The sequence below is a fragment of the Coturnix japonica genome, chromosome 1 (assembly GCF_054131305.1).
Source record: "Coturnix japonica strain WE chromosome 1, WE-NBRP24, whole genome shotgun sequence".
In the NCBI taxonomy this organism is placed as follows: Eukaryota; Metazoa; Chordata; class Aves; order Galliformes; family Phasianidae; genus Coturnix; species Coturnix japonica.
The window spans coordinates 35856061-35881124 of NC_140663.1; the positions used below are offsets into that span (position 1 = coordinate 35856061).

The window sequence follows — 25064 nt, forward strand, 5'->3', positions numbered from 1 at the left end:
CTCAGATGTCATACAGATATGTTTTTCCCTCTCGTCAATCTGATCAACCTGTTGTTCTTCCTCAGGGCCTAGTGGGGGCATCTGAAGCCTTCTTCTTGTCAGTGCCTTCTTCCCTGCTGGAAAATGCTTAGTGCAGAAGGAGCCTCCGAAGCTCAAATATGTCTTTTCAATATAGCCATGAGGATAATGATATTACATATGAAACATTTTAAATCCACATTTTAAGAAATTTAAAAAATATATTAAAAAATGCATGTGTTGTTTTTGAATTTTTAAAATGAACAAGCTGTAGGCTATGAGCAGCTGAGCTTTCTTGTGAAAAATACTGTTTTGCGTTTAATTATATATATCACATGAACATCATTGTAATGTTAGCAGTGCCCAATTTATATGGTGTATATATAAATTGTAATAAAGAAGTTAATAATGATAAAGATCATGGCTTTATTTTTCTGATTTTTAGTATTTGATTGATTCTTTGGAACCATACATGATAAATGAAAACATGGAACCTTCTCCCACCTGGAATTCAATAGAAACAGCCAATGAATTATATGAAGGTTCAGGTGAAATGTTTTCTAGTATTCAGACAGCTTCCCCGGTGATATTTACAAGTGCGTCTGATGATCGTTTGCCTGCCATAAATGGTCCTTCAGAATTACATTCTACTTTGGGTAAGATATTTTAAGATTTTTTTTCTACCTGTTCCTTTGCTCCTGAGGACCACCATCACTGTCCCAACTACAATCTTGAGCACATGGTTCAGGCAAATTATGGATGGGTCATTTGCTGGAGTTGGATTTTTTTACTACCAAATAACCTCCTGAAGCAAATGGGAATGCCACACAGGCAGGAACTAGCCCCTTGTCACCCAGCTGACCTTCTTCCTAGTGAAAGGAGCACCCGAAAGCCATCAGCCAAGCTGCATAGACAATCAGTTATTACAGTTGCCAAAGCAGGTGTGATTGTCAGGGATTAACATATCTCCAAGCCCTTCAGAGACATTGATTTCTCTAAGCCTTTTGACTAATAGGTTTTCAAATGTCAGTGAAGGTAAATAGGTCAAAAAGTTACAACTTTGCTATATGGGTTACAAACAGGTGGAGATGACCCCATGACATGGTGATGTCATTAGTGTGTACACTTGTTCTGTATTATCAATGGGACAGTGTTTCTTTGCTAAGTATGAATATTTACAAATCATTAAGCAGCCCGTAGCTGACAGGTGAGGACTTAAAATACCACTCTGATTTTTTACAATAAGAATTTTAAGCAGTAGACTGAAAGTCAGATTTTTAGAAGAGCTATTGAAGTCACTGGATTCCTCTGTCTACACCAGTGTTTAAGACCAGAATTTAATCCCTTACATTCTCTAGAATTCAGTGGATCTTTACTATAGTAATCCTATGGGGGTCTTCTCTGTCATACAGTAAAACATACAGTGCTTTAAAAGTGACTTTTCTTTTTACTGCCTCATTCATCTTTAGTTGGTGAGTAGCTAAAATGTCTATGTTGATGAAAAATTAATTTAAAACATCATCTGTTGTAATATAGAGCGCAAGTATTATAGTAGTTGTTACAGTAATGTTGTTGACAGCCAAGTTTGCAACAGTGCTTGCTGATATTTAGATGCTAATCTTTGGGCCTGATACTTAGATATGTAAAGTATCCAAATCTTTTCACATTGCAGTGTCATAGTAACTCATTTATAACAGAGGATTTTGGCTAGCACACTTGGGCTGCTGATTTTGGGCTCATGCACAGATACGCACTCTGGTGCACCAGAAACTCTTTGTGGGCACATACATGATGCTGCATTCTGATCCAACTCTTCTGATGAAAATACCAGTGTGAAGCAATATGTGATGGGAGCCATTTCAAGTATAGCCATTACACAGTTAGGAGGGAAGTGAAACAAACAAACAAACAAAAAACCCTAAAAACAAACAAAATCAGAAACCTCAGCAACCTAGGAGCTAGGCTTCTGTAATCACAGGGGAAAACAGGCTATCAACAAGTATGCTTTTTCCCAATTCCTAGATTCCTCTCTGTTTTAAATCTTATTTTTATTTTAAGGATAGCTGTCAGTTTTAGTTTGGGTTTAGTTTGTTATCATGCATTCTTTCACCTAGGCCAAGCTATATAACCTTCCTACTGTCTAAATTTCATACTTCGTAGAAGACCTCTGAAAAGCAGAGAGGATTATATGCTTCAGGCTTGACTTAATGACAGTAACTCCTTGGAAATGAGACACTGTAACATTTTCTTTGTATTTTTGTGATTGCCACAGAAAGTAATTCTTTTTGCAGTAAAATTGTTGTAGATCACAGTGTTGGAGTTTGGAACACAAAAGCAAAAATAAGAGTTGACAAATAAGTGACTATTTCTCTCCATTGAATACCAGGTGATCAGTATGCCACTGACATTTTGGGTGAAGAACTGTCCTACGTTATAAAGGGCCTTGCACCTTTCACAGACTACACAATCAGTGTGTCTGCTTTCACTGCTATTGGAGAAGGGCCACCATCTGTTCTCACAGTCAGGACACGTGAGCAAGGTAAAATGCAGCTCAGAGCTAAGTTAACATCCCTAAGTTCTTTCAGGAAATTTTAATTTGTTAAAAATTATTTCTTTTGCTTACTGTTGCATTTTTTTGTTTGTTTGTTTGTTTGTTTTCATTGAAGTTCCAAGCTCAGTGCAAAGTATATCTTATAAGAATATTAGTTCCTCCTCTGTTTTGCTGTACTGGGATCCTCCAGCAAACCCCAATGGGAAAATCATCCATTATACCGTTTATGCGATGGAGCTGGATACAAAAAGAGCATTCCACAGAACAACTTCAAACAACAGCTTACTTATGACAGGTACTGTGTCATGTGCTAAAAAAATAATTGCAAATATTCCAAAATTATATATTACAACTTTAGGTATTGTAGCCACTGTAAGGTAGGTAGATCAAGTCTGCCCCATCCACACATGCACACAATGCAGTCAGAAAGTGGTGCCAGACTTGTCTGCTGTGTAGAGGTATGTAGGGAATGTGAGAGCAGCAGAGAGGACTGCATAAGGCAAGTACTGTAGCTAGTAGTAATTTCTCAAGTGGATTTCTCCTTACCATTTTTTTCTTGTCTCATTTTTTCTACATAGGAAAATGTTTCTAAACTGTTAATTCTTTTTCAGACTGGATTTCTTTTCCATACAGAATTTATCTAATAATAATTGTTAATAATATTTTTCTTCTTTTAAGGTGATAATATTTAAGCTAATTGGAGAAAATAAGTTAGTTATGCTGTTTCAGGCACTTACTTGAGCTAAAAAGAGTAATGCAAATACAATAAGACATGTATTTGTGTGTACAAGTACACATTCCTTGTTTTTTAATTCAAGCAATTTACGGGGTTGAATTATTTCAGAATATACTGATTTGTCTGAGTGTTTATCTGCAGATAAATGATATTATGCAAATTCAATATTTTAGGTGGAAAATGTGTTTCAAAAACTCTTAGAACACTTTAATAGTTTTATAAGAAAGCTACAACATGCTCAATGAGGGTGATTTTTGCTTCTTTTTTTACTTCATCTTTTTAGGTTTAAAAAAGTACACCAACTATAAAATGAGAGTTGCAGCATCTACTGTGATTGGAGAAAGTGCTTTGTCTGAAGAGAATGATATTTTTGTGAGAACCCCTGAAGATGGTAAATATATAGTTTGCAATCATGATTTGATTTATATATTAAAGAAGTCTGGGCACATGCCTAGAGGATGGGAAGAAAGCTTATTAATAAAATCAATGTTTGCTGAAATTCTTAGTCTTCAGTCAGTCAGTGCTATTCCAAATAGCAAAGTCACTACATCTAACATTAGCAACATTAGCATGGAAGATATCAGGCTATGGTACTTCAATTGAAAATTAAGCTTCTTCACATGGAAATTATCTATGTGGGCTGTCCTGCCTTCCAAAGAGTAGTGATTTATTACAATGAGTATTTTTTTTCATTCATGGGCTCAGAAATCAGGAATGAAAGTGGTACCATGACACCTTTACATCAAAAAGCATCAAGATAAATTCTAAAATGTCTGTATATATGCATTTGTGTGCCCTGGTGGCACAGTGGTAGAAGTGCCGCTTGCAACCCCGGAGGCCCGGGTTTGAATTCCCCTTGTGGCGCAAGTGGTAGAAGTGCCGCTCTGCTACACAGGAGGCTCGAATCCCGGGAGCTGGATTCGATGATCTCTAAGGCCCTTCCAACCCGCATGAGACTGTGATACTGTGATTTGTGCACAAACTGAATAACATAATCCAGGATTCTTACAACATATATTTTTTTAAGTTTTATAGATCGGTTACTCCAGGAGTGAAGTGATGAGGCCTTTACAAAATTGATGCTCAGAACTGACTTGTTTCTTAAGTGTAATCCACTCACTCCTTCAACTCTTTGAGGTGTTATGAGCTCTCTAGAGTCACATGAAATCATACACTGCCAGTAGATTTAGCCAACACACTACCCTAGAGCTGAACTTGCTTTCTGCTTCACCTTGTAACCCGAGTATGCAAGATTTGTACTGAGATCTTCAGAGGTTATCATTTAGCAACTCTATCAGTAAACTAAAGGGAATTCAAATACACTACAAAGGGTACCTTTCCTGGTTCACTTGATGTTTGAGTGAAATAGGAGAGGTACTTTTTAAGAAGACAGAAATATGACATTCAAACAAAATTAAATTAGAGGAAAACAGTGAGAGGATCAGTCTGAATGAAAGCAATAGACAAAGGAAGTTGTACTGATATAAAAAGTTGTCTACTTTTTTTAGTGGAAAGTTAAAAATACAGAAATTTAGTAATAATCCAATTGGTTTATCAGATTGGTCTTATATTCTATTATAATTAACTGAATGTCTCAGACTTTTTTGTTGTTGTTGTTGTTGTTCTTTGATTTCTGTACTGCAGAACCAGACTCCCCACCCCAAAATGTAGAGATAATAAATGTAACTGCAACAGAGATAAACCTGAAATGGTCGCCACCTGAGCAGCCTAATGGTCTCATAACTCACTATGAAGTTCTATACAGTGATTCCAGTGATTTATTTGTGAGGAACACGTCGTATACGAATATATCACTTACTGAAATGATGCCATATACTCTCTACAACATCTCAGTAAGGGCATTCACTAGACTTGGCCATGGGAATCAGTCATCTTTCCCACTTCTGGTGAGAACTTCTGAAACTGGTGAGTATATAATTTTTTGGAAAACTACTGATTTTTTTTCTGACAAGTGCTTTATGGTGGCATTTGATTTTTGGAAGTCTGTGTTAATTTGTTAATTTATTTTAAAAGTAGGTTTAAAGAGCAAGTGAAAATTGGGAAGAAAGGATGAATATTAAAAAGCTATAACAAGGCATATATAGACTTAAGTAAGCTGTAAGATAAGATAATGTAGAGAAAGGAAGGAATAAAAATTAAAGAGGGAGGGTCATAAGCTTTTCAGGGGAGCTAAACAGGAAGTGCACTGGGAAAAATTCTGAGAAATATGGTTGACACAGAGAACAGATGTTTGAGTTAAGCTGTAGGAATGGAAGGTGGCTGGTTTCCTTCAGGACTCAGTCATATTTATGTAGATCTGGTATGACACTTGTACTTTTCTGAGGCTTTTTGATATTGACTAATTTACTGCCTCAGACAACTGGGTACTTTGTCAATACCTAGAGTTAGATCTGGAGTTAAATGTGTTCTGTTCATTAGACTGTTTTCAGTGAGGAAAGACATGATTGTAGTGTTCTATCTCAAAAAAGTGTGAGTCATATGCAGTATCTTCTTGATTGTTAAGACATGGTAGTTATTACTGTGAACTCGTTTCTGAAATGAAATTTGATTTTCAGTGTGAAGTAGTTGTGGTCCAGAGCTGCCAAACAGAACTCATACAGAATGAGAACACAGACACCTAGTTTTAAGAGTTCATGAGATTGAACTCAAAATAGAAGCACAAGAGCACTTGTACTGATTTTGTGGCACTTTGTTGTTGTTGTGGGATTTGTTTACTTGGTTTTGTTGTTTGGTTTTTAGACAGGTATGATAGATATGTATCTGCCCAACTGATTTAGTGTATTTATCTTTAGGTGTTTTTTATAGTTCTTTTTAATTTAGACATATATCTTTTCTAGAAGTTTCATTTTCAAGCCTTTTACCAGTGCCTAGTTCTCCTGATACTCAGAAGAAAAAATTGAATTCCGGCTGCCTTTGACAGAGAATGCAAAAAAATCTTTTGAGATGAGAAGAATAAAAATAAAGGAGGAGCTGGAAAATGAAGCATTTTTAGTTAACTACAACCAAATCAAGGGTTGATGTGTCCAAAACTATTCTAACAAGAAATTAAGCAAAACTGGGGGCTGATTCCACTGCCTTTAGTGGCATTTATTCCCTTTCTGGATACTGCCTCTTTTGAAATTTATTTTAGCAAAACAACAACAAAGAAAAATAAAAGATAAAAATAAAATTGTTTACATTTAATCAATTTAAGAAAATGCTTAAGAAATCAATATAACTGTCTGGAATCTTTTACAAGTCTAAATTTCATCTTCTAGTTCCCGGTTCTGCACCAGAAAACATAACTTATTGGAACGTCTCATCCACTGAAATTGAGCTGTCATTTTTTCCACCATCCATCCCCAATGGCATCATACAGACCTACACAATATATCTCAAGAGGACTAATGGAACTGAGGAAAGAGTTATAAACACCACTCATCTGGTACTACGTATTACAGGCTAGTACCTAATGATATGAATCTTAAGGCAACTGTAACTTGTTCTGAGTGGGGCTCAATGGACCAACTGATCTGGGGCAATTGATTCACTGAATGGATCGTTCTTGTCCTTATATAATTAGGCACCGCTTGTCTGAGAAGTAGCCAGTTGTGCCCTATAGTAATGCTGTGGAATGGACTGTGCTTGGTATACAATCTAACATGCCTCTTACTGTGTTTTGACATTTAAATTACGAGGAAATCCTGTAGATTTTTTTGGCATGCTTATCACTGTGACAAAGTAAGCACTGAGATCGCTAATTTTAGTATCAATATAATACTTCCCTTTTCACTCAACTTTCCATCTTTTGATTTGTTCAGTCATTATTATGCATTAGCCTTCTCTATCGAGGAGCAGCTAATGCTGGCTACTCAATACCTTAACCAGCAAATTTTCAAAGTAGTGCTAAGGACAAACATCTAAGCATTCCAGAAATAGGAAGTATATAATGGTCTAGAGGGCAAAACATATGAGGCTTGTTCAGCCCAGGGAAAGGAAGGCTGAGGGGAGGCCTCATTGCTTCCTGCAGCTCCTCATGAGGAGAGTGGAGGGGCAATGCTGAGCTCTGATCTCCAGCAGCAGGACCTGAGGGTGCGACATGGAGCTGCGCCAGGGGAGGGTTGAGTCAGGCTTTAGGAGAAAGCTCTTCACCAGAGGGTGGTGGGCACAGCCCCAGTCTGTGCCCACCACCATTCAAGAAGTGTTTGAACAGTGCTCTCACAGGTTTTGATTTTGGGTAGCACTGTGTGCAGGCAGTGGTTGGAGTTGATGATATGTGTGTGTCTCTCCCAACTCAGGATATGATTTGAACTGGTAATTAGAACTTTACCCCTTCTATGGTTCAGGCAGAATATTTTATGTTCAGATTCTCCTAATGCTCATTTTAATCTCCAAAGGCACAAGTGATAGGCCTCTTCAGCACTTCAGAACTTCTCCTTGTGACATATAATCTCAACTTTTTTTTGATTAATAGAAGGTTCTCTCCCGGAATGTTTGGTTTGCTGAACTACTCTTCTTCATTTAGATTTGAAGAAATATACAGAATATATGATAGAAGTGTCTGCTAGTACCGTATTGGGAGAGGGTCTTCGTAGTGCACCTCTGCATATACTGACTGATGAGGATGGTAAGTCAGAAGAGAAGTCGTGATGTATCATTTTCTGCTTGTAGTCCCAAACTATTTCAATCATGTCATATCTATGTAGGTTTTAGAAATGTTTTTGTAATTATAACTCTATTAATATCCATCTAGCTACTCATTCAACTGTTCACTTTCTGTGTGTGTGTGCATGTGTGTGTTTATAAAGGGAGAAAGACACTAAGAACACAAATATTAAAGATGCATTGCCATAAGTGTTGCACCATGCATTCCTAAATTAAATCTCATTCCATGTTTTATGGAGCACTGGCTTTTGACAATAATGGGTCTTTGCACATCTCCCAGGTGCTAATGTCCTTACATACATGCCATCAGTAATAAATGTTAGCAAGTAGCTAATTTGGATAAATCCATCTTTTACTAAGAGTATTTTTATTTAGAGCAATACCAATTCTGTCTTTCAGCAAGAAACATCCCCTGAATAAGAAATTCAATATGAACTGGACAAAAAGATACGGCATTCATTATTTCATAGGTCTTGTATTATAGAACCACTGATGGTAATACAAGTAAAATACTAAATACAGCTGTCACCATTTTTGCTTCTAAATACAGACACTCACTGGCAGCCTTTGTTTGTTAAAAATATTTTTTTTAAGTGTACAGAGCTCTAAAACTTCTATGCCAACTTCTAAGATAGAGAAAGAACAACAACTGAGAAACAGTATTTATAATACACCACATGTGCTTTATTCACAGGAACATAGTGTTCCAAGTTTCAGACCAAATGTTTCATAGATGCGCTAATAACTATGCTCTTATTCTCAATTTCCATGCATGACTGCAATTATGACTTGAATTTTTAGTACATGATGCTTTTTTGGTTTAATTTGAGAAGAACAAAAGTCATTCTACTTAGTACTACTACTATCTGTGAATCAAGGTTTACTTCTTAATAGCATGCTAATACAAAGCATTATCGCTAGTGCTTCCATTGGTACATATTTCTTCAGCAATACTTATATGAACTTTAGAGTGCTTCAGTTGGAATGAAATTAAACACAATCCAACATTTTCACTAATTTATCATTTCCCTACAAAATTGTTACATGGTGTTATTTAAAGTTCATCGTAACATGAATTTGACTGGTCCCAGTCAATGTCCATCTTTTTTCTTGCCCTTGTGACACACAAAATGTATGAATGTGATCCTTATTGGATGGAGGGACTAGATTGTACCACTGTTTATTATCCCACATTTTATCATCACTCAGTGCCATGCTTATCGATTTTTCCACATATAATTATTTCCAGCACCTCTTTTCCCTCAGGGGAACTATTTTGCTGTATTTTACACGTGTCCATACCTATAAAGTTCTTGCTTTTATTGGAAGAAAAAAACATTACAGCAATGTACTCGGGCAGTAGGTGAATCACTGTGACCTACCCGATACTCTGTTTTCTCATGAAGTACTTTTTCCATTGAATCACAGAAACAGATGTTCAAACACCACCATGCAAAATCTTCTTTTATCATCTCTCACAAAAAGGAAATGAAGCTGTGCTATAACATTAGTTGATGGATACTGTGCTGGTGTAGTACAAAGTTAATTTTCCATCACAAAATAATTACTGCCCTATGTAAGGATGTTGCATATCCCATAGATCTTTGCTGTTTACCAAGATGTTGTGTCCCATTCTCTCGTTTCATAGCTCCTAGTTCGCCTCCAGAATCCCTCTCAGTAAAACAGTTGTCGGGTGTCACTGTGAAGTTGTCATGGAAACCTCCACTGGAGCCAAATGGAATTATCCTCTATTACACAGTTTATGTCTGGTAAGATTTCCTGGAAATAGTTCTGAGGATAAATATTAATCTGTAACCTAGCAGGAATGTTGGGTTTTTCTTACACAATATGTTGATTACATGTTTTTGGTGAATGCATATTCATCCAACACTTAGACTTTTGTGTACACAAATTCAGATATAATTTGGTAGCTGAAAATTGGAGTATTAAATTTTTTCAAGTTTTTTCTGTTTTGTTTTTGTTGTTTGTTTGTTTAATGACAGTTTTTTTTCCCAATGTAAATTAAAATTTGATTTAGATTGTGGTGATTTTCATTCTATACTGAATGGGCCTGTTTTGAGGCAGGGCACTGGCTCATCCTAAAATGGAAAGATCTGAAATAGATGTAAAATAGATTTCTTTTGTTGAAAGTGCATGAAAGAAATCTGAGAGCTCTTCTAGCAACCGTCTAAATGACATAAGAACTCAAGAGTCACAACAATATGTTCTATCACAGTAGTATGTACTATCAGTTATCCGTAATGTTGTATTTTGTATGTATTACATTTGTAGCATAGAATTTTTAGCATATGTTTTTTATTTACTGTATTGTTTTCTCTTCTGTCCTTTCTGCTTCCATGCATTTTTTTTTCTCATTAATCCTGGGATCTTTTCTAACCTTATTATTTTGGTATTTTAAAACTTACAGGTTCTGTGCTGTTTCATACATAACATAGTTCAGTCTAGTGATGTACTAGATCTTCAAAGATCTATATATAACTTCTAGGATTAAGAAGATTTTGTTGTTCATTACTTTTAACAATTGCTCTTACACTGTACCACTCTATTGCCACTGCAAAAGACACTGTGAGAAAATTATAGAGAAGTCCACCTTATGTTATCTGAATTGTGCGTGCAAATTACCAGTCTTTATAAATGTAATATTATTGAGCTTACATTTACTATTTCAGTGTGGCTGTAGTCTGGGGTAGAACTTGGCCTTGATTTCTATTGATATTTATTTATTATGTTATCACTTCTAGCTAAGTCACTCCTCAAATGAACAGGAAGCAGTCATTTTTCAAGAAGAGTTAAATTTGGCCTGTCTTGTTCCTTCTACTATGTTTGCAGTGTCTTGTGCTCTTCTACCACACACACACACACAAAAAAGATGAATTAATGCCTATCTTACATCCAGGAATGTGTTACTTCATAATATGAATTATCATTTTGTTACAGATTGTGTTCAAAGGTTTTGAGGTTATAGCATTTACAGCCTTATATTATCTAAAAGCTTACTAGTTTTGTTGTGATAAGTAAGTAAGAATTGGTTATTAAAAACCATCATTCCATTGAACCACCTCTCCAAATATCTCATTTAAGCAATCATGTAACTTTTTGAAATAACCTTTGTCCGTTTTCCCTCCATATTCTCCTTGCTGTGTCTTGTCTGTCCTTACCGTGCCATATCTAAAATTAGACAGGCATTAGGTGTCATCTTGTGGCAAGAAACTTGCTCATAACTTCTCACAACTTCACTTTTTTTCTTTTTTACATTTTACATATTTAATGGAATTGGCTATGTGATTTCATCCAGTGCATTGCAAGGTGAGATTTGACATAGCAAAGTGCTGTGCAATAGTTGCTGCTTTTCAGGGCATCCAGTATTTTACTTGGGAGATTGTTGTTCTCAGATTTCCTTAATAAAGAAGGAAGAAGCTAATACTGATGCTAAATAAATGTTCTTTTTCTTAAATGCATTACAACAGGTACAGAAAAATTGGTAAATTTAGAGATTTGAGGATAACAATTTGCAAATACTAGAACATAAAAGGTAACGTTCTTATTTTTATCATCTTTCAAGGATTACTGCTGAACTTGACAGGAGCTATTAGCATTTTTCTGTGGTAGGAGTACCTTAGTTCTTTCAAGGGAGTATTTCAGACTTGAAAATTGTTGTTCTCCCATTCAATAAATTGGTGTAAGATAATTACTGACTAAATCTACTTAAGAGTGCAGTACCCATCTTTTTCAAGTATGCCATTTTTCAGTTTTCTGTCTCAGTTTGTCACTTGAACTTAGGTCTTAAAATTCCTCGGCTACTTTCTCAACTTTTTTTTTCTCATTGTCTGTGAAGCCTGCATCCACTTTGTCAGTGTTTTCTTATTGTTTTGATTGCAGTCTCTGTTGCTTTCCAAAAAGAAAATCAGCTTTTATTGAAATGCTCCAAGCTCCAGATTACTTCTTATCTATGACCTAGCTGGGAAGATGTTATGAGAATGCAGTTACTCAGAGTAGAAGTGTTTGCAGCAATAAGCTGTAAGTTTTCTTCGGACTTAAGTTATAACCAGCTACATTTTTCCACACTAAGAATATAATGGGCAAAGATCCAAGAAAGTATGTCTTTTCTTCATACAGAATCTCGTAACTGTAATGGCAACGTTTCATATCTCTTTACAGACTACTCAGACTCTCAGAACTTTGAGAATAATGTAAATGTTAGTAACATTTTCTGCTATCAAGACTATTTCCCAAGAAAAGATGAGCCTTTTTATTTTTTTTTCTTTGAACTTTTCAAATTGTAATTCTCCTGTGAAATTCCATTAGAGGCACAGGGCATCTATTGATTCAAAACTGTTTTCAGGAATGGAACATTAGCTAGCCTTTTCTGTGCTAGGTTTTCATAAAATATTAAATAACAGAATTTTAAAACTCAAGGTAGTTGTTCCTGTATCTTATTTTACTTTCTGATAATCATTTCATACCTATGCTAATACCAGCGTTTTATTAATGTTACATCTTATAGTCATTCTAGGCTGGTTTTGACCTGACTAGAGTTCCATTCTGATCCCCTGCTACATTCCACCAGAATTAACTCAGCACCAGCTAATTCCTGTTCCATATCATCTTCTATTATTCCATTTATAACTTCAGCCTTCTGACCAATTTCACAGAGTCACAGTAGGGCATGCTCCCTTGCTATAATCTTTTTATATTTCGCTATTTCTGTCTAGGGAGACAGTTTACTTATGCCCTAGTGTGTCCTTCCCAGGGATACCACACTTGACAGCAATTACAGGATGGACATGCTATTCCTTGATATTCCATATAATAATCTTCTTCGCTGATGTAATTTACATATGTTTTTCTGTTGTGCTTTGTTTTTAAATGAAATTAAGAGCTCCATTGAGATACAAAAGCACAAAAGTGAGCTTTTCATCAAGATCTTCCCTAAAGCCTAAATTATATGTATTTGTCACAAGATTACATTTTTCTATTCGATATCATATGCCACAGTTGTATTCATGCATAAATAATTAATAAAGTATTTTTTCTTCAGGAATAAAATGTCAAAAAGGAGTGTTAATGTAACAGAAACATCACTGGAGTTCACAGATCTGGAAAATAACTCTGAGTATAGTGCGTATGTAGCAGCAAGTACAAGATTTGGTGATGGCAACATAAAAAGTGATACTATAATATTCAGAACTTCTGAAGGAGGTAAGCTTATGTGTAATATGAATGTTTGATTTAATTCACCTTAATTTTCTATCATTATAAAAATATTTAATATATTTTAATAGCTGTTTTCTCTACCTTTCTCTGACATAAGTTCTAATAGGAAAAGTGCTCCGCACAGTCACATTCATGATCTTGAGGGGGTTTGAGCTAAAAAAATTAAATCTGTGCAACAATTTGCTTGTTTGATTTCTTTTAATGATTTCCAGAATGGCAAATAACTTCTTTAAATGATCATATTGCATATAGTGCTTTGATTTTTTTTTAATAGTTTCTGGTTTTCCAACCAAGCATATTGATACAATGTATTCTATAGGCATAGTACACAGTCATATTTCAGAACTATCATACACAGATAAATTTCTCAACAATCAATAGCAGGACTAGTTTATATCAGAGTCATAGTTTAAAAGAGTTTTTAAAACACTTGGTTGTAGGTTTTTCCCAGCCTTTGCTACTAATGCTGTTTTGGAAATATGAACTGACATTTTAGGCCAGAAGTTTAAGGTATGGATCTTGGAGTTTCTCTTCCAATTAATGTTTTCATATATTATACAAAATAGAACAGCCCAAAACAAAAGAACACCTACAGTGTTGAGTGCTCTACTGCATTTGTGTAGAACGCTTTCATACTTGGCCAGAACTGTAGATGTAAATTCTCTTAAGCTGATGTAAGGAACTGAGTTTGAGCCTCCTGCATTTCTATGATACTGACAAAGACCATATTCCTTACAAGATAGGAGAAGATTCCAGTTGAAGAATATTTACATGCCCTTCCTGCATATTGAATAGGCTGAGGAAAGAGCAAACAAGAAGAAATGATCAAGCCACCCAAACTTAAGTATCTGGTTAGCCTACAAGAACTGTGAATCTAAACTCATAAAAGAGAGAAAGGGGCTTTTAATTTAGGTTTTCTGTGGGAACAGAACAAGGGGAAGTGAGCATAAACTGGAGCATAAGAAGTTCCACACCAATATGCAAAGGAACTTCTTCACAGTAGGGGTGACAGAGCACTGGAACAGGCTGCCCAGGGGAGTTGTGAATTCTCCATCTCTGAAAATATTCAATACCCTTCTGGATGCCTACCCATGCAGCCTGCTGTAGGGAGCCTGCTTTACAGGGGAGTTGGACTCAATGGTCCCTTCCAACCCTTACAAATCTGTGATTCTGTGAAATCCCTTTTTTTTTTTTTTCCCTATTAACTGTATTTGGAGCTTAGAGGACTAACTTGTTCAACTTTTATTTTTATGAATTAGTTATATAGTGTCAAAATTCTGTCACTAATTTGTGTGCATGCACAGTGTAGACTTCCCATGCACGCAAACCAATAAGTACAGGACAAATTTTTTACGACAAAAGTTTCTGTGAGCTTCTGCACCTAAATAAAAACGTGTCTAAAGAATTGTGTTTTAAAATTCTGTTTGCAGTTTCTGTTTTGCTTTATCATTTCCAAAACAGTTCTTATAACACATTCAGGAATACATTTAATTTGACATAGGATGTTGTCAAATCTGTACTGTTTTTTTTCATGAGTACTATAATGTACAAAACTTTCTGTTAGGTATGCTAAAACTTAACATATTTCCAGCTCCAGGTGATCCACCAAAAGATATTGTGTACAAAAACCTTACTTCCACATCAGTAATGCTATTCTGGTCTCCTCCCCAAAAGCCTAATGGAAATATACGATACTACTCGATTTATTTCAAAAATGATTCAGGAATATTTGTACAGGTAAACTTCTTTTTATATTCTTCAGTTGTATAATTCAATAAAGTGTTCCAGTAATTATTTTGTTAAATACTATTTATAGCAATTTTATAGTTATCGGTGTATTTGTTGTTTTTTCATATTTTCTTTACCACAAGGCAGTTTTCTAACTTTCAAAGGCAGAAGCATGACTTGTAATCTTGTGTGTTGTGTTCTACTTCTCACTGGACATTAAGCATGAGAAGAGTTATTTATGAAGCAGAAAGGTGTCCTCTATTACTCTATATTACATAGCTTATGTACAGATATATGCACACACTTGTAATGCATATGTAAACACAACACATAGACAGAAGACCCATAGCACATCCTTGAGACTATCTTATTCTAATCTGTCAAGATGAAGTAATTCCTGTAGCAGCTGTTTTTACTTTTTAGTGAATGTTTGTACAGTACTGAAAATAAGAAGGTAATACTGTCAAATTAGAGAACAGATTATTATCTTATATTTTTTTTACTCTCAGTAACAGAACAGTTACTGTTTATTATCTTGAAAGCAAAGATATTTCAAATCCTAGCATAAAGCATAAAAACCAAATTTTATGTGATTATTCTTTGGTGATCTGGACTTTTCTAGGTTTTTTTTGTTGTTGTTGTTCATACTTTCATCATTATTTATACATCACATTTATTAATTTTACTTATAGTTTTTCTGCTCTCCTTTCTAAAAGTATGTTTTGATGCAGCAGAAATAAGCTTCCCTTACAGGTTTTGGTTTGCAAGCTTTATTTACAGGGAAGAAAAAAAAGAAGTTAATGTTGTGAAGAAATTAATGCATGAAAAATTACCTGTGCTGCATAAATTTATCCTCAAGATATGTCTAGTGTGAGGTATGCATGTGTTTGAGGATAACTAGAAAAAAAATCACAGATTTTATGAATAACTGTGGTTGAATCATTGCTGATGTACTTCAGTGTTTGCACATCTCTGACTTCCCTGAAACTGTGTGGTTGCTACACTGTCTGCATATCTTTTGATGCAAGCAGGACCATGTCACGAATTCACATTCTGATGAGATTAAAATTAGGGATACAGTTCAGAGTGTCAGCTTCTACTTGCTGACACTGGACCAACAGCATTTTTCTTGGTCTAACAAATCCCTGAAGAAACTTACACCAGTTCATTGCCTGAACAAACACATCCTATGAAATCTGCCTAATACTTGGACAACTAAAGGGATGTTAGGGGAGGTTTAGAGCCTGTTACTGTGCTTAGGAAGGTGGGACTCTGAGATGAAAGAGTAAGGTGAAATTGATACAGCAAGACCTATTACCCCACTGGATTTTCTGAGGACTCTGGAAATGAAGGATAGGGAAGATGGAGCACACTACCATTTGCCAAACAAGGTGAGGGTCTAGTTTTGTTTTTGCATAAAGGAGTTGCACAAGGGAAGAACAGTGGCATGTGTAAAAGTTACTGCTGCACTGTCATGTTATGTGCTGGACAGCAGACAAACACTGACAGTAGCACTTCTAGGTGTGGAAACCACTGTTTTCACCTTTAAAGCTTTCATTTATAACTCATTCCGCTATGGAGAACTACCAGAAGATAAATCTTGGATACTATTGCATCTGTCTCTTGCTGGACTTGGAAGTTCATCATTAATGTCTCAAATTGTGATCCACTCCTTATCTGTCTGCTTAACTTCCTCTGCCATTCACATCCCTCTGTGTTCACTCTTTGGCATGGCAACCAGAATACCTACTACTATACCTTTCCTCAGAATATTCGTGGATTCAAGACATTGAAACAGGAGAAAATAAACTTTTACAAATTCATCTATGTCAGATACTTCATACTACACTTTTACAACAAAGAAATGTATGTGTAAAGCTAGCACCTAACAGAAGAAACCATCTCTGCTCCAGGCCAGATTTAAGTTCAGCTGGAACTTTCATATTCTGCTGTCATAAGTCTAGGGAAATTGCTACTTATTGTTTTCTGTTCCTAGCTCTGCATCTGTGCAGTAAAGAGACTACACATTCTGACCAAGGGCAACTCCTGCACTGTAGCTCTTGTGCTTGCCACTGCTATGTCATGCTCTAGGATTCCTGCAGTTAAAGCTTTCACAGTTTGAAACAGCAGCTTTTCAAATTTTGTTCAGTGGTTCCTTGTGTGGTGCTTCAATCAATCATACTACCCACGTTTTCAGACTTACTGTGGAAAGAAGTGAAAGAATCAATGGAATCAGTTGTCTTGTTGCTACATAATGATCCTTTAGCAGTATTATTGTCTTGAACAAACTATTTTATTCAATCTCTCTACACTTGTGTTTCAATTGGAAAGAAAGTGGAAAAGGTGCTAATATAAATTTGTGCTTGGACACATGACAACCGTCCTGCTCCAGACCAGGCAAGAGAACCAGGAGCTAAGCGGAGAAATAAAGCACTCTGCCCTTCTAGAAACTGAATATTAGACCTCACATCATCTAACTCCTCTATCTGAAGATGGACTAAGTGAACGTGACTGGATTCCGCTCAGAGTGGAATTTGCTGTATTAACAAGCAAATTTTTTCTTTCTCCAGTATGACCAGTGTGGGGAAAAATGGAAATGCTCTGAAGTATAACACAGATTTTTGAAAAGCTGGTCTCAAAACAGTACACACCACAAGAAGCAAGACAGTAAACAGCGTGTGTTACATTCCCTGTGGAATTGGATTAGCCTTCAAAGTATCACTACTCACATGGTCTCAGAGTAATGTGATATTCCAACATAAAATAACAATATGGTAGAATGAACCTAAAGAAAAAAGATCAATGGGAAAGTGTCAAGAGTGAAGAAGAGCAATGCTGTATTGTCTGAATAGAACTAATTACAGCTTTATGCCAATGGAAATTTCTGCTGCTGCCTAGGGTGAAGAAGATACTACTTTCTGCTGACACTTTCATGGCCTGTATTGCTTACATGTAGCTGCTTTTAATAATCTGATACTTTGCTATGTCAAAACTTCTTTCATGTATGGATGAAGAAGGAGATAGAAGGAAGAATTTCTTCAGCTGTAGCCAAAGATCCTAAGCTGTTTGCTTTCATCTGCGGCCACAGTTAATTGTAAAACTTCCTATAGTGTCCTGTCCCCAGGGTACAATTAGTGCAAGTTTCATCTTTTCTCAGTTTGTACCCACACAGCTCTTCCTGTTCACCTTTACTCATAATTATGTGTTCTTTTCTAATACTGTCATACTCAAAGTTTAAGGTATTCCCCTCTTATCATTGTTTGGGCTCCTTGTATTAATGGGACTCTCTCTTTAAAAAGTTTTTTTGTTGAACCACCAAAACCCCTGTTGTTACAGCAATCGTGTTAGTTCACCACATGCCAAACTGACAGGCGGCTGGCTAAACTGTAAAGGTATGCCTTTTAAAGTAAGAGTTGGATTTTCAGCTGTTCATGCTAGTAAACTCCTGATAAATCTAAACTCAAAATGTGATGTGGTATCTTTGACGATTTCAGCTGCAAAACTCAGAAATATTTTAAATCCTTTTTTGATCATACTAGATGTTATTACTGTCAATTACTAAGTATTACTCATTATAAAAATATACAGTAGTGGGAATAACAGGAGAGCAGTAGTATGATGCATCTGGTTCCAAAGGCATTTTCTGTCATGGCTGTGCTTTAGCATTAGATTGTTTAATTAAGTCCCTTAGAATTTGATCCTTAGTTTCCTGCATCTACCTAAGTGTAAAGAAAAGCTCTTCCTAATCTTTTTCAGTTATTTGCATGAAGGCAGTGTTATCTTCCATCTATATTTAGATGAAAGTAATATGTAAAGGTAGAATTTCTTTATATTTTGCCTGATGTTGACCTAACCTGATCTTTCATACAATCCTGTCCATGTGCTTTAAGTCTGCCAATTGGAGTTGATATAGAAATCTGTACTGTCAGTTTGTTCAGCTTCTGTTTCGTAATCATAACAAAAACTTACATTTTCAATACTGACTGAACTGCTTACTTACTATAGTATCTGTTGGCAAAACTAGGTCTTCAGACAGAGGTGTTAATATCTCAGGGAAATCAATAAGTATTGCCTGTTTAGGTTTTGTTTTGTTTTGTTTTGTTCTCCACAGAAATAACATAAATTTGCCTGTAACAACAATAGGTCATGTTATATTATATAAAAATCAATTGAATTTGCAGTCAGATAAAGATTATGTGTACCAAACAATCTGTTTTTACAGTATTGACTCAGCTATTAGTAGAGTATATCACAGTGACTTCTTCATTAGGAACTTTCCTCAAGAGAAATATACCCTAATCTTATTACATGGTTTTAGTATGCCTTTCTTTATGCACAGTATTTTGGAATATGCAAACATTATAGTCATCTTTGCTGCTGATGCCATCTGCTCAATTGGGCAGTGTGTCTACTTGAGAGGAATTATACTGATACTTCAAAGCTGGAGCAAAACTTTGACTTTCTACCCTGCATAGGATCTGAGTATCCTTATTGGGTGCATGACCATACTTCAGTTTTCAAGTGCTAAGCCAAACTACTGTGGGTGCTCTGATTGAGGTTTCTTTAAAACAATAAGATGTGACAGTTTTTGTTATATGGTACAGTTGACCATACAAATAATCTGAACTATTTTTTTTCTTTCCACTTTCCAAAATAGTTCATTCCAAAACAGCCTCCTAATAGTCTCTGATCTGAAGCAGTAACCTATTGCAACAGTCATAGCTTTGGTGAAATTTTGTATGTAGTTAGAAAGAAAGTAGGATTTGGTCTTCATGCAGTTGTGTTTTGATAGCAAATAAATGCACAGGGAAAAGAATTCTGTTGGTCCCTTCAGTTCAACACAATCCACTGGATATGGTTGTTTGCACTGGAAATAATGAATTGTTACAAATGATAAGCATAACTAAACAAAGAAGCCATTTATCAGGTGTTACAGTGAGATCTCTGCTCCAGGAAACTTTTAGTTCAAAATTAAAAAGACAGTTTTCTGTAAGATCTGTTTACAATAGGAATAAAGGGATGGAAGTGCTTTGGTTTACTTTATACAGATTGGACGACAATCACATGTGCTCATGTAATCTCTGAACAATTATCAGGTCGTTTTTGTTAGTTAGTTTGTTTGTTTGTTTGTTTCTGTTTTTTACCTGTTGCAATATGAATAATTTCACTGCAATATTACAGATTTAATGTGATTACAAAAAATAATTATAAAAGTGGATTGATATTCAATTACTACAAAGAACAGGAAGAGTTGATTTGGTATCCTGTGGTGCTTACCAGGAGTAGTGCTTGACATAAATAACTAACTTGTGCATTTCCATAAAAAATGGAATTTATTTGTAGTATAAGTATAGATTTATGTCTTTTGAATAGTATGGTGAATCATGTCGCTCAGTGATGATCGCTAAATGGAAAGCTGGATAGAAAAATCAACGAATAAATAAACATTAATTTTCAGTGATAACACATCTATTTTTCCTTCAGAATTTCACAAATCATGATAACGACAGCAATGTCAATACGTCCCCATCTGCAGTTTTGGATGATTTGGCCAAATACAGCCATTATACTCTATGGTTAACTGCAAGTACAGCTCTTGGAGATGGAAACAAAACCAGTGAAATAATAGATGTGTATACAGATCAGGATAGTAAGTGAATAACTTTTTAATGTATATCAGTCCTCCTGTTTATTCAATATTCACTCATTTAAAAATGATTTTACCTTTAAGATGGAAAAGATAGAATGAAAACAATCCAGCAAATCATATTTTTAATTTTTCCTTTGCGCAGAAGACATTTTGATTTGAGTCTTTCCTTTGTAATATAGTGAATGTAGTTTAGAAGCTCCTTTTTTGGATACATCAATAATGAAATTATTTTAAACCATCACTAAGGCTCTTGAATTGGTCAAATGTAACAGAGATGGCTACAACATATATGCTATGAAAATATTTTGCTTTTGATAGTAAAATATAAATAATTTTAAGAGGTTTTACAAAATATTTAGTGTTTTACAAAAAAAAAAATTTAAAAATAACCACACTTTCAGCATGTGTTTATTTTGGTTTTGGGTTGTTTATTGCTGTAATCTACATATTTATTTTTTGTTTTTTTCTATCCCAGTCCCAGATGGTCCTGTTGAAAATCTGGTCTATCAAAACATTTCCTCATCTTCTGTAAATGTAAGCTGGCTTCCACCATCCCAGCCAAATGGTTTAGTGTTCTTTCATGTTTCACTAAGTTTATTACAGCTGGGAACCAATAAGATATTGTCTTTTCTTACTTACAATACAAGCATCATTTTTGACAATCTGGAGAAATACACTGATTATGTTCTGAAAATCACACCAGCTACTGATAAAGGATCTTCTGAACTTCATGCTCTAAGTCTGCGTATAAGAACTGATGAAGATGGTAAGTTTGAGACCAGTTTTTATTCATTCCTAAAGAAATTTGGAAAATAAATAGTTTTTGTAAAGAAAAACAAAGTTTATCTTTCTCATTTTATTTAAAATTATTTTTTATTTTTTATTTTTTTTTCCAAAATGACAATCAATTGCTACATATTTCTCTGCTGAGTCTGTGAACTTGTATTCTACTCAGAACAAAACTTTAACCAAAACTAAACTGGCTAATCTAGCTAAAAAAGACTTTTCATTATAACTCTTTTTTTTTTTTCTTCTGAGGTTATCCTTTTTTATTCTCTTTCTTATTTCTTTTTCTAGTCCCAGAATCAGCACCTGTAATCAAAACATTTTTAAATCTCTCAACTACCTCAGTGATGCTTTCATGGGATCCTCCTGATAAGCCAAGTGGTATTATAATAAGTTATGATTTAAATTTGTTTGGGTCAGAGAAGAATATTTCATTCTCTACCACCAATAATTTTATCATCTTGGAAGACCTTGTACCATCCACCTTATATAGTATTTACACAGCTGCAAGAACTATAAAAGGATCTGGTCCATCTTCTGTGCTTCATTTCTATACGGATGAGTCAGGTAAGCAAATGCAATTATAACCAACCTTGAAGTTTTGGTTGTATGTTATTGTGTCTGACTTAAATCTGACATCCCACATTGAAAGAGTTGAGATGAAAGATTAATTTACCAATGCTTTGTGTGAAGAGATCTCAGAAGAAAGTAGCAGTACAGGAGAAATCTTTTCTGAGTTCTCCTCCTCCCACCACAGTGTGCCAGAGGAGGTCATACTCTGCATAGGATTACAAAAGCAACTTCACAGAGAAACATCTTTTGCTTCCAGAATGTATTACAGTTGGCCAAGTAACAAGGAACTTGAAGAAAGCAACTTCATCTCTCCTTTGTACATAACTGAAAAATTATAAAACATGAAAATATTTCTGACACACTCAGACCTCCTTTACATGGGACCTCTTCTCTCCTTTGTGGTAAATGAGGCTATCTTAGAGATATATGTGTAAGCTATAGGAAGAGAAATATATTTTATTCCAAGAATAAATACTATGACTTTTGTTAAATGTCTCAGTTCTTACAATGGTCTCATTTAAGTGATAAATAGGTTTTTTTTATATATCTGAGAAGATCCCTTGCTGACTAAGCATATTCCCGGTTAATGGAATTTGTTTCAGGCCAAAAAGAAATAAAAGTAAATTAATAGTAATGAAGAGCCAATCCGCTGAGTTCAAATGGTAACAAACATTCATATGTTCTGCTGCTTCTCTGAAGTGTTTGGGTTTGCCTGGAATATTTGAAATTTGGATTTAAAGAGTATTTCTCTTTTGCAGTGCCATTAGCTCCACCGCAGAATTTGACCATTACCAACTACACTGCAGATTCTGTGTGGCTAAAATGGGATCCAAGTCCTCAGCCAAATGGCGTTATTACAAGGTATAATCTAAAGATTTATCAAAACGACACTGAAAAAATATTTTTTCAGGTATGTTTGTAATATTTGTGTTCTTTTCCAATCTTTTACAAACACAATTTATGACAAATACTTTAATGGTCTCTTATGCTCCTACAGTTAGGAAACTTCTCTAACATTCTAACAAGAATGTATAGTTTCCCTACCCTCCCACCATGCATGTAACTCGGATTTTAAAATTTGATAGAAAAATGTAGTTACATCTTAATTTGCTTCCAGCATCTAATATTTCATAGAATCACAGAATTGTAGGGGTTGGAAGGGGTTGGAAGGGGCCTCCAGAGATCACTAAGTCCAACCCCCAATTAATTTCATTAATTACAAGCTTTATTAATCTTTAGTTCATATTTCCCTTTAAGTTTAATGTTAGAGAATGACAGAATTGACTGCTCTGAGTTTCCCATGGGTTGGAGTCGATTGCTTTCAAAGATCTCTTCCATTCCTAACCATTCTGTGACTCTAAAGAACTGCTACCAGCAACTGTACTGTGTTTTTAGCTCTTCCTCAAACCCTGTGTGTGACTCAGGTAAATTAAGGGAAATGTGAAGCTATGATGCATGACCTCTTTCACTGAAGATGTGTAGTCAGGAAGTAGATTGCTGATAGAGAGTTTGATAGATAGAAGGTGGTGTAGAGGTAGCAAGAGTTCTCAGATTTGGGGGGGAAAAAAGGCATATGTGGAGTTAATCTGTTGTAAAAGTGCTATGGTAATTATGATACCATCCTTTGGCATATCTTTCTTACAAGCCACAGTGAAGGAGGGAGAGAAAGGAAAGGAAGAATTTGACCCTGCATTCCTTTTAGTTGAGCTCAGGAACTACTTTGTCTGACTGAAAGCTACTGAGAGCAAAGGAAAGGCTAAAGCACTAAATTTTCTCTTCATTTCAATGGGTTCGAGGTGAGGCCACAATATTCACAAAGATTAAGTGTGTACTAATAATTTTTCCTTTTTTAAGAATATTTCAGGTTCAAACAATGAGGTAAAGCTCGATGGATTAAAACCATTCAGCACTTATTTTATCACTGTTTCTGCATTTACAAAACTTGGAAACGGCAATCAGTTCAGTAATGCTGTCCAGTTTACAACAATGGAATCAGGTTAGACATGGCTTTTTGGAAGCTACCATTTTGTTTATGTAGATTTTCAGCAGATTTTCCCTTCTCTCCATAGAAAGTGTAACAAGACGTTGTCTCATTATTTCCTGCTTCTTTAACACCAATTCACATTTCTGTTGTACTGGATAGACTGGGTTTGAAGTCTGCTGATTGAAGTGTAGAATTAGAAATGTTCTCATTGAAACAAGAAGCTTACATAACTACTATAAATCTTTTAATAGCATCACAGATAAAGGGAAGAAAATCAGATAGATATCAGACTTTGCAGTTAAAAACAATAATTCAGATCCTTGAGAAAATTACTGAATTTTTAACAGTATCAAAACTTACTTGACAAAAGATTGGCAAATGAGCTGGATCCTCTTTTAAGAAAATGTTTTGTTTTGTTTTTAACATTTTTTTATCATTAATTTTAGGAAAGAAAACCAGTTTTAAATTAAATATCATATTTTTTTAGATCTTATTCTTCTAGACATCCATGGGATGTCAGTGCAATATAACTGATTTAATTCATTAATTATGGATAGTTTTGTCATGTGCCTTCTACGCATCTTGAAGTTGCAGGTTGTTGCAAAATGAAAAATTATATAATGTGGAAGAGAATATTCAGCATCTGCTAAAGTGAGACCTGGAGCTCTGTAAATATGTGTGATGCTGACTTTTGGGCAAAATTGCAACTCTTTGTTGCAATTCCCAGGCTGTTCTGCTCTACGAGGGATGTCTATGGCACTAGAATCCCAGGTTCCCTTATATAGAGAGCAAAGTAAGCAGAGGAAGTAACAAAACATTCCATATACTGACTGCAATTTTTCAAGATTATAGTTCCAGTAAAATATTCTTTCTAGAGCTGATATGACAGCAGTTCTGGAAAAAATTATGTGGTTTACTGTATCCAGTGATGAGAACACAAAAAGAAATCTGGGCCATCAATGAACTGGATCAGGTTGGATGTTGGAACCCTGCAGCTAGAAACTGTCCTGCCAAAAAGCCAAAGTCACCCTTCAGCTGAGTCATTCAACAATTCATTCCCCCACTATTTTCTCCAGAAATGCTGGAGGTTTTTTCTGTTTTCTATTTTTCATGATCAAGTAGTTGTAGGATTGTTTTC

At 35.3% G+C, this 25064-nt stretch overlaps 1 protein-coding gene across 1 annotated transcript in view; it reads left to right on the top strand.

The window, feature by feature from the left end:
• PTPRQ (protein tyrosine phosphatase receptor type Q) overlaps positions 1-25064 on the top strand; it is a 110971-nt gene that overhangs the window by 34514 nt on the left and 51393 nt on the right. Inside the window, exons 27-41 of the mRNA XM_085537687.1 lie at positions 464-674; positions 2405-2557; positions 2685-2864; positions 3589-3696; positions 4950-5231; positions 6584-6766; positions 7831-7932; positions 9619-9739; positions 13030-13190; positions 14797-14942; positions 20418-20583; positions 21059-21349; positions 21661-21936; positions 22701-22852; positions 23797-23938. Of these exons, the coding sequence (XP_085393813.1) occupies positions 464-674; positions 2405-2557; positions 2685-2864; positions 3589-3696; positions 4950-5231; positions 6584-6766; positions 7831-7932; positions 9619-9739; positions 13030-13190; positions 14797-14942; positions 20418-20583; positions 21059-21349; positions 21661-21936; positions 22701-22852; positions 23797-23938 (2674 nt within the window). The remainder of the gene's footprint in view (positions 1-463; positions 675-2404; positions 2558-2684; positions 2865-3588; positions 3697-4949; positions 5232-6583; positions 6767-7830; positions 7933-9618; positions 9740-13029; positions 13191-14796; positions 14943-20417; positions 20584-21058; positions 21350-21660; positions 21937-22700; positions 22853-23796; positions 23939-25064) is intronic.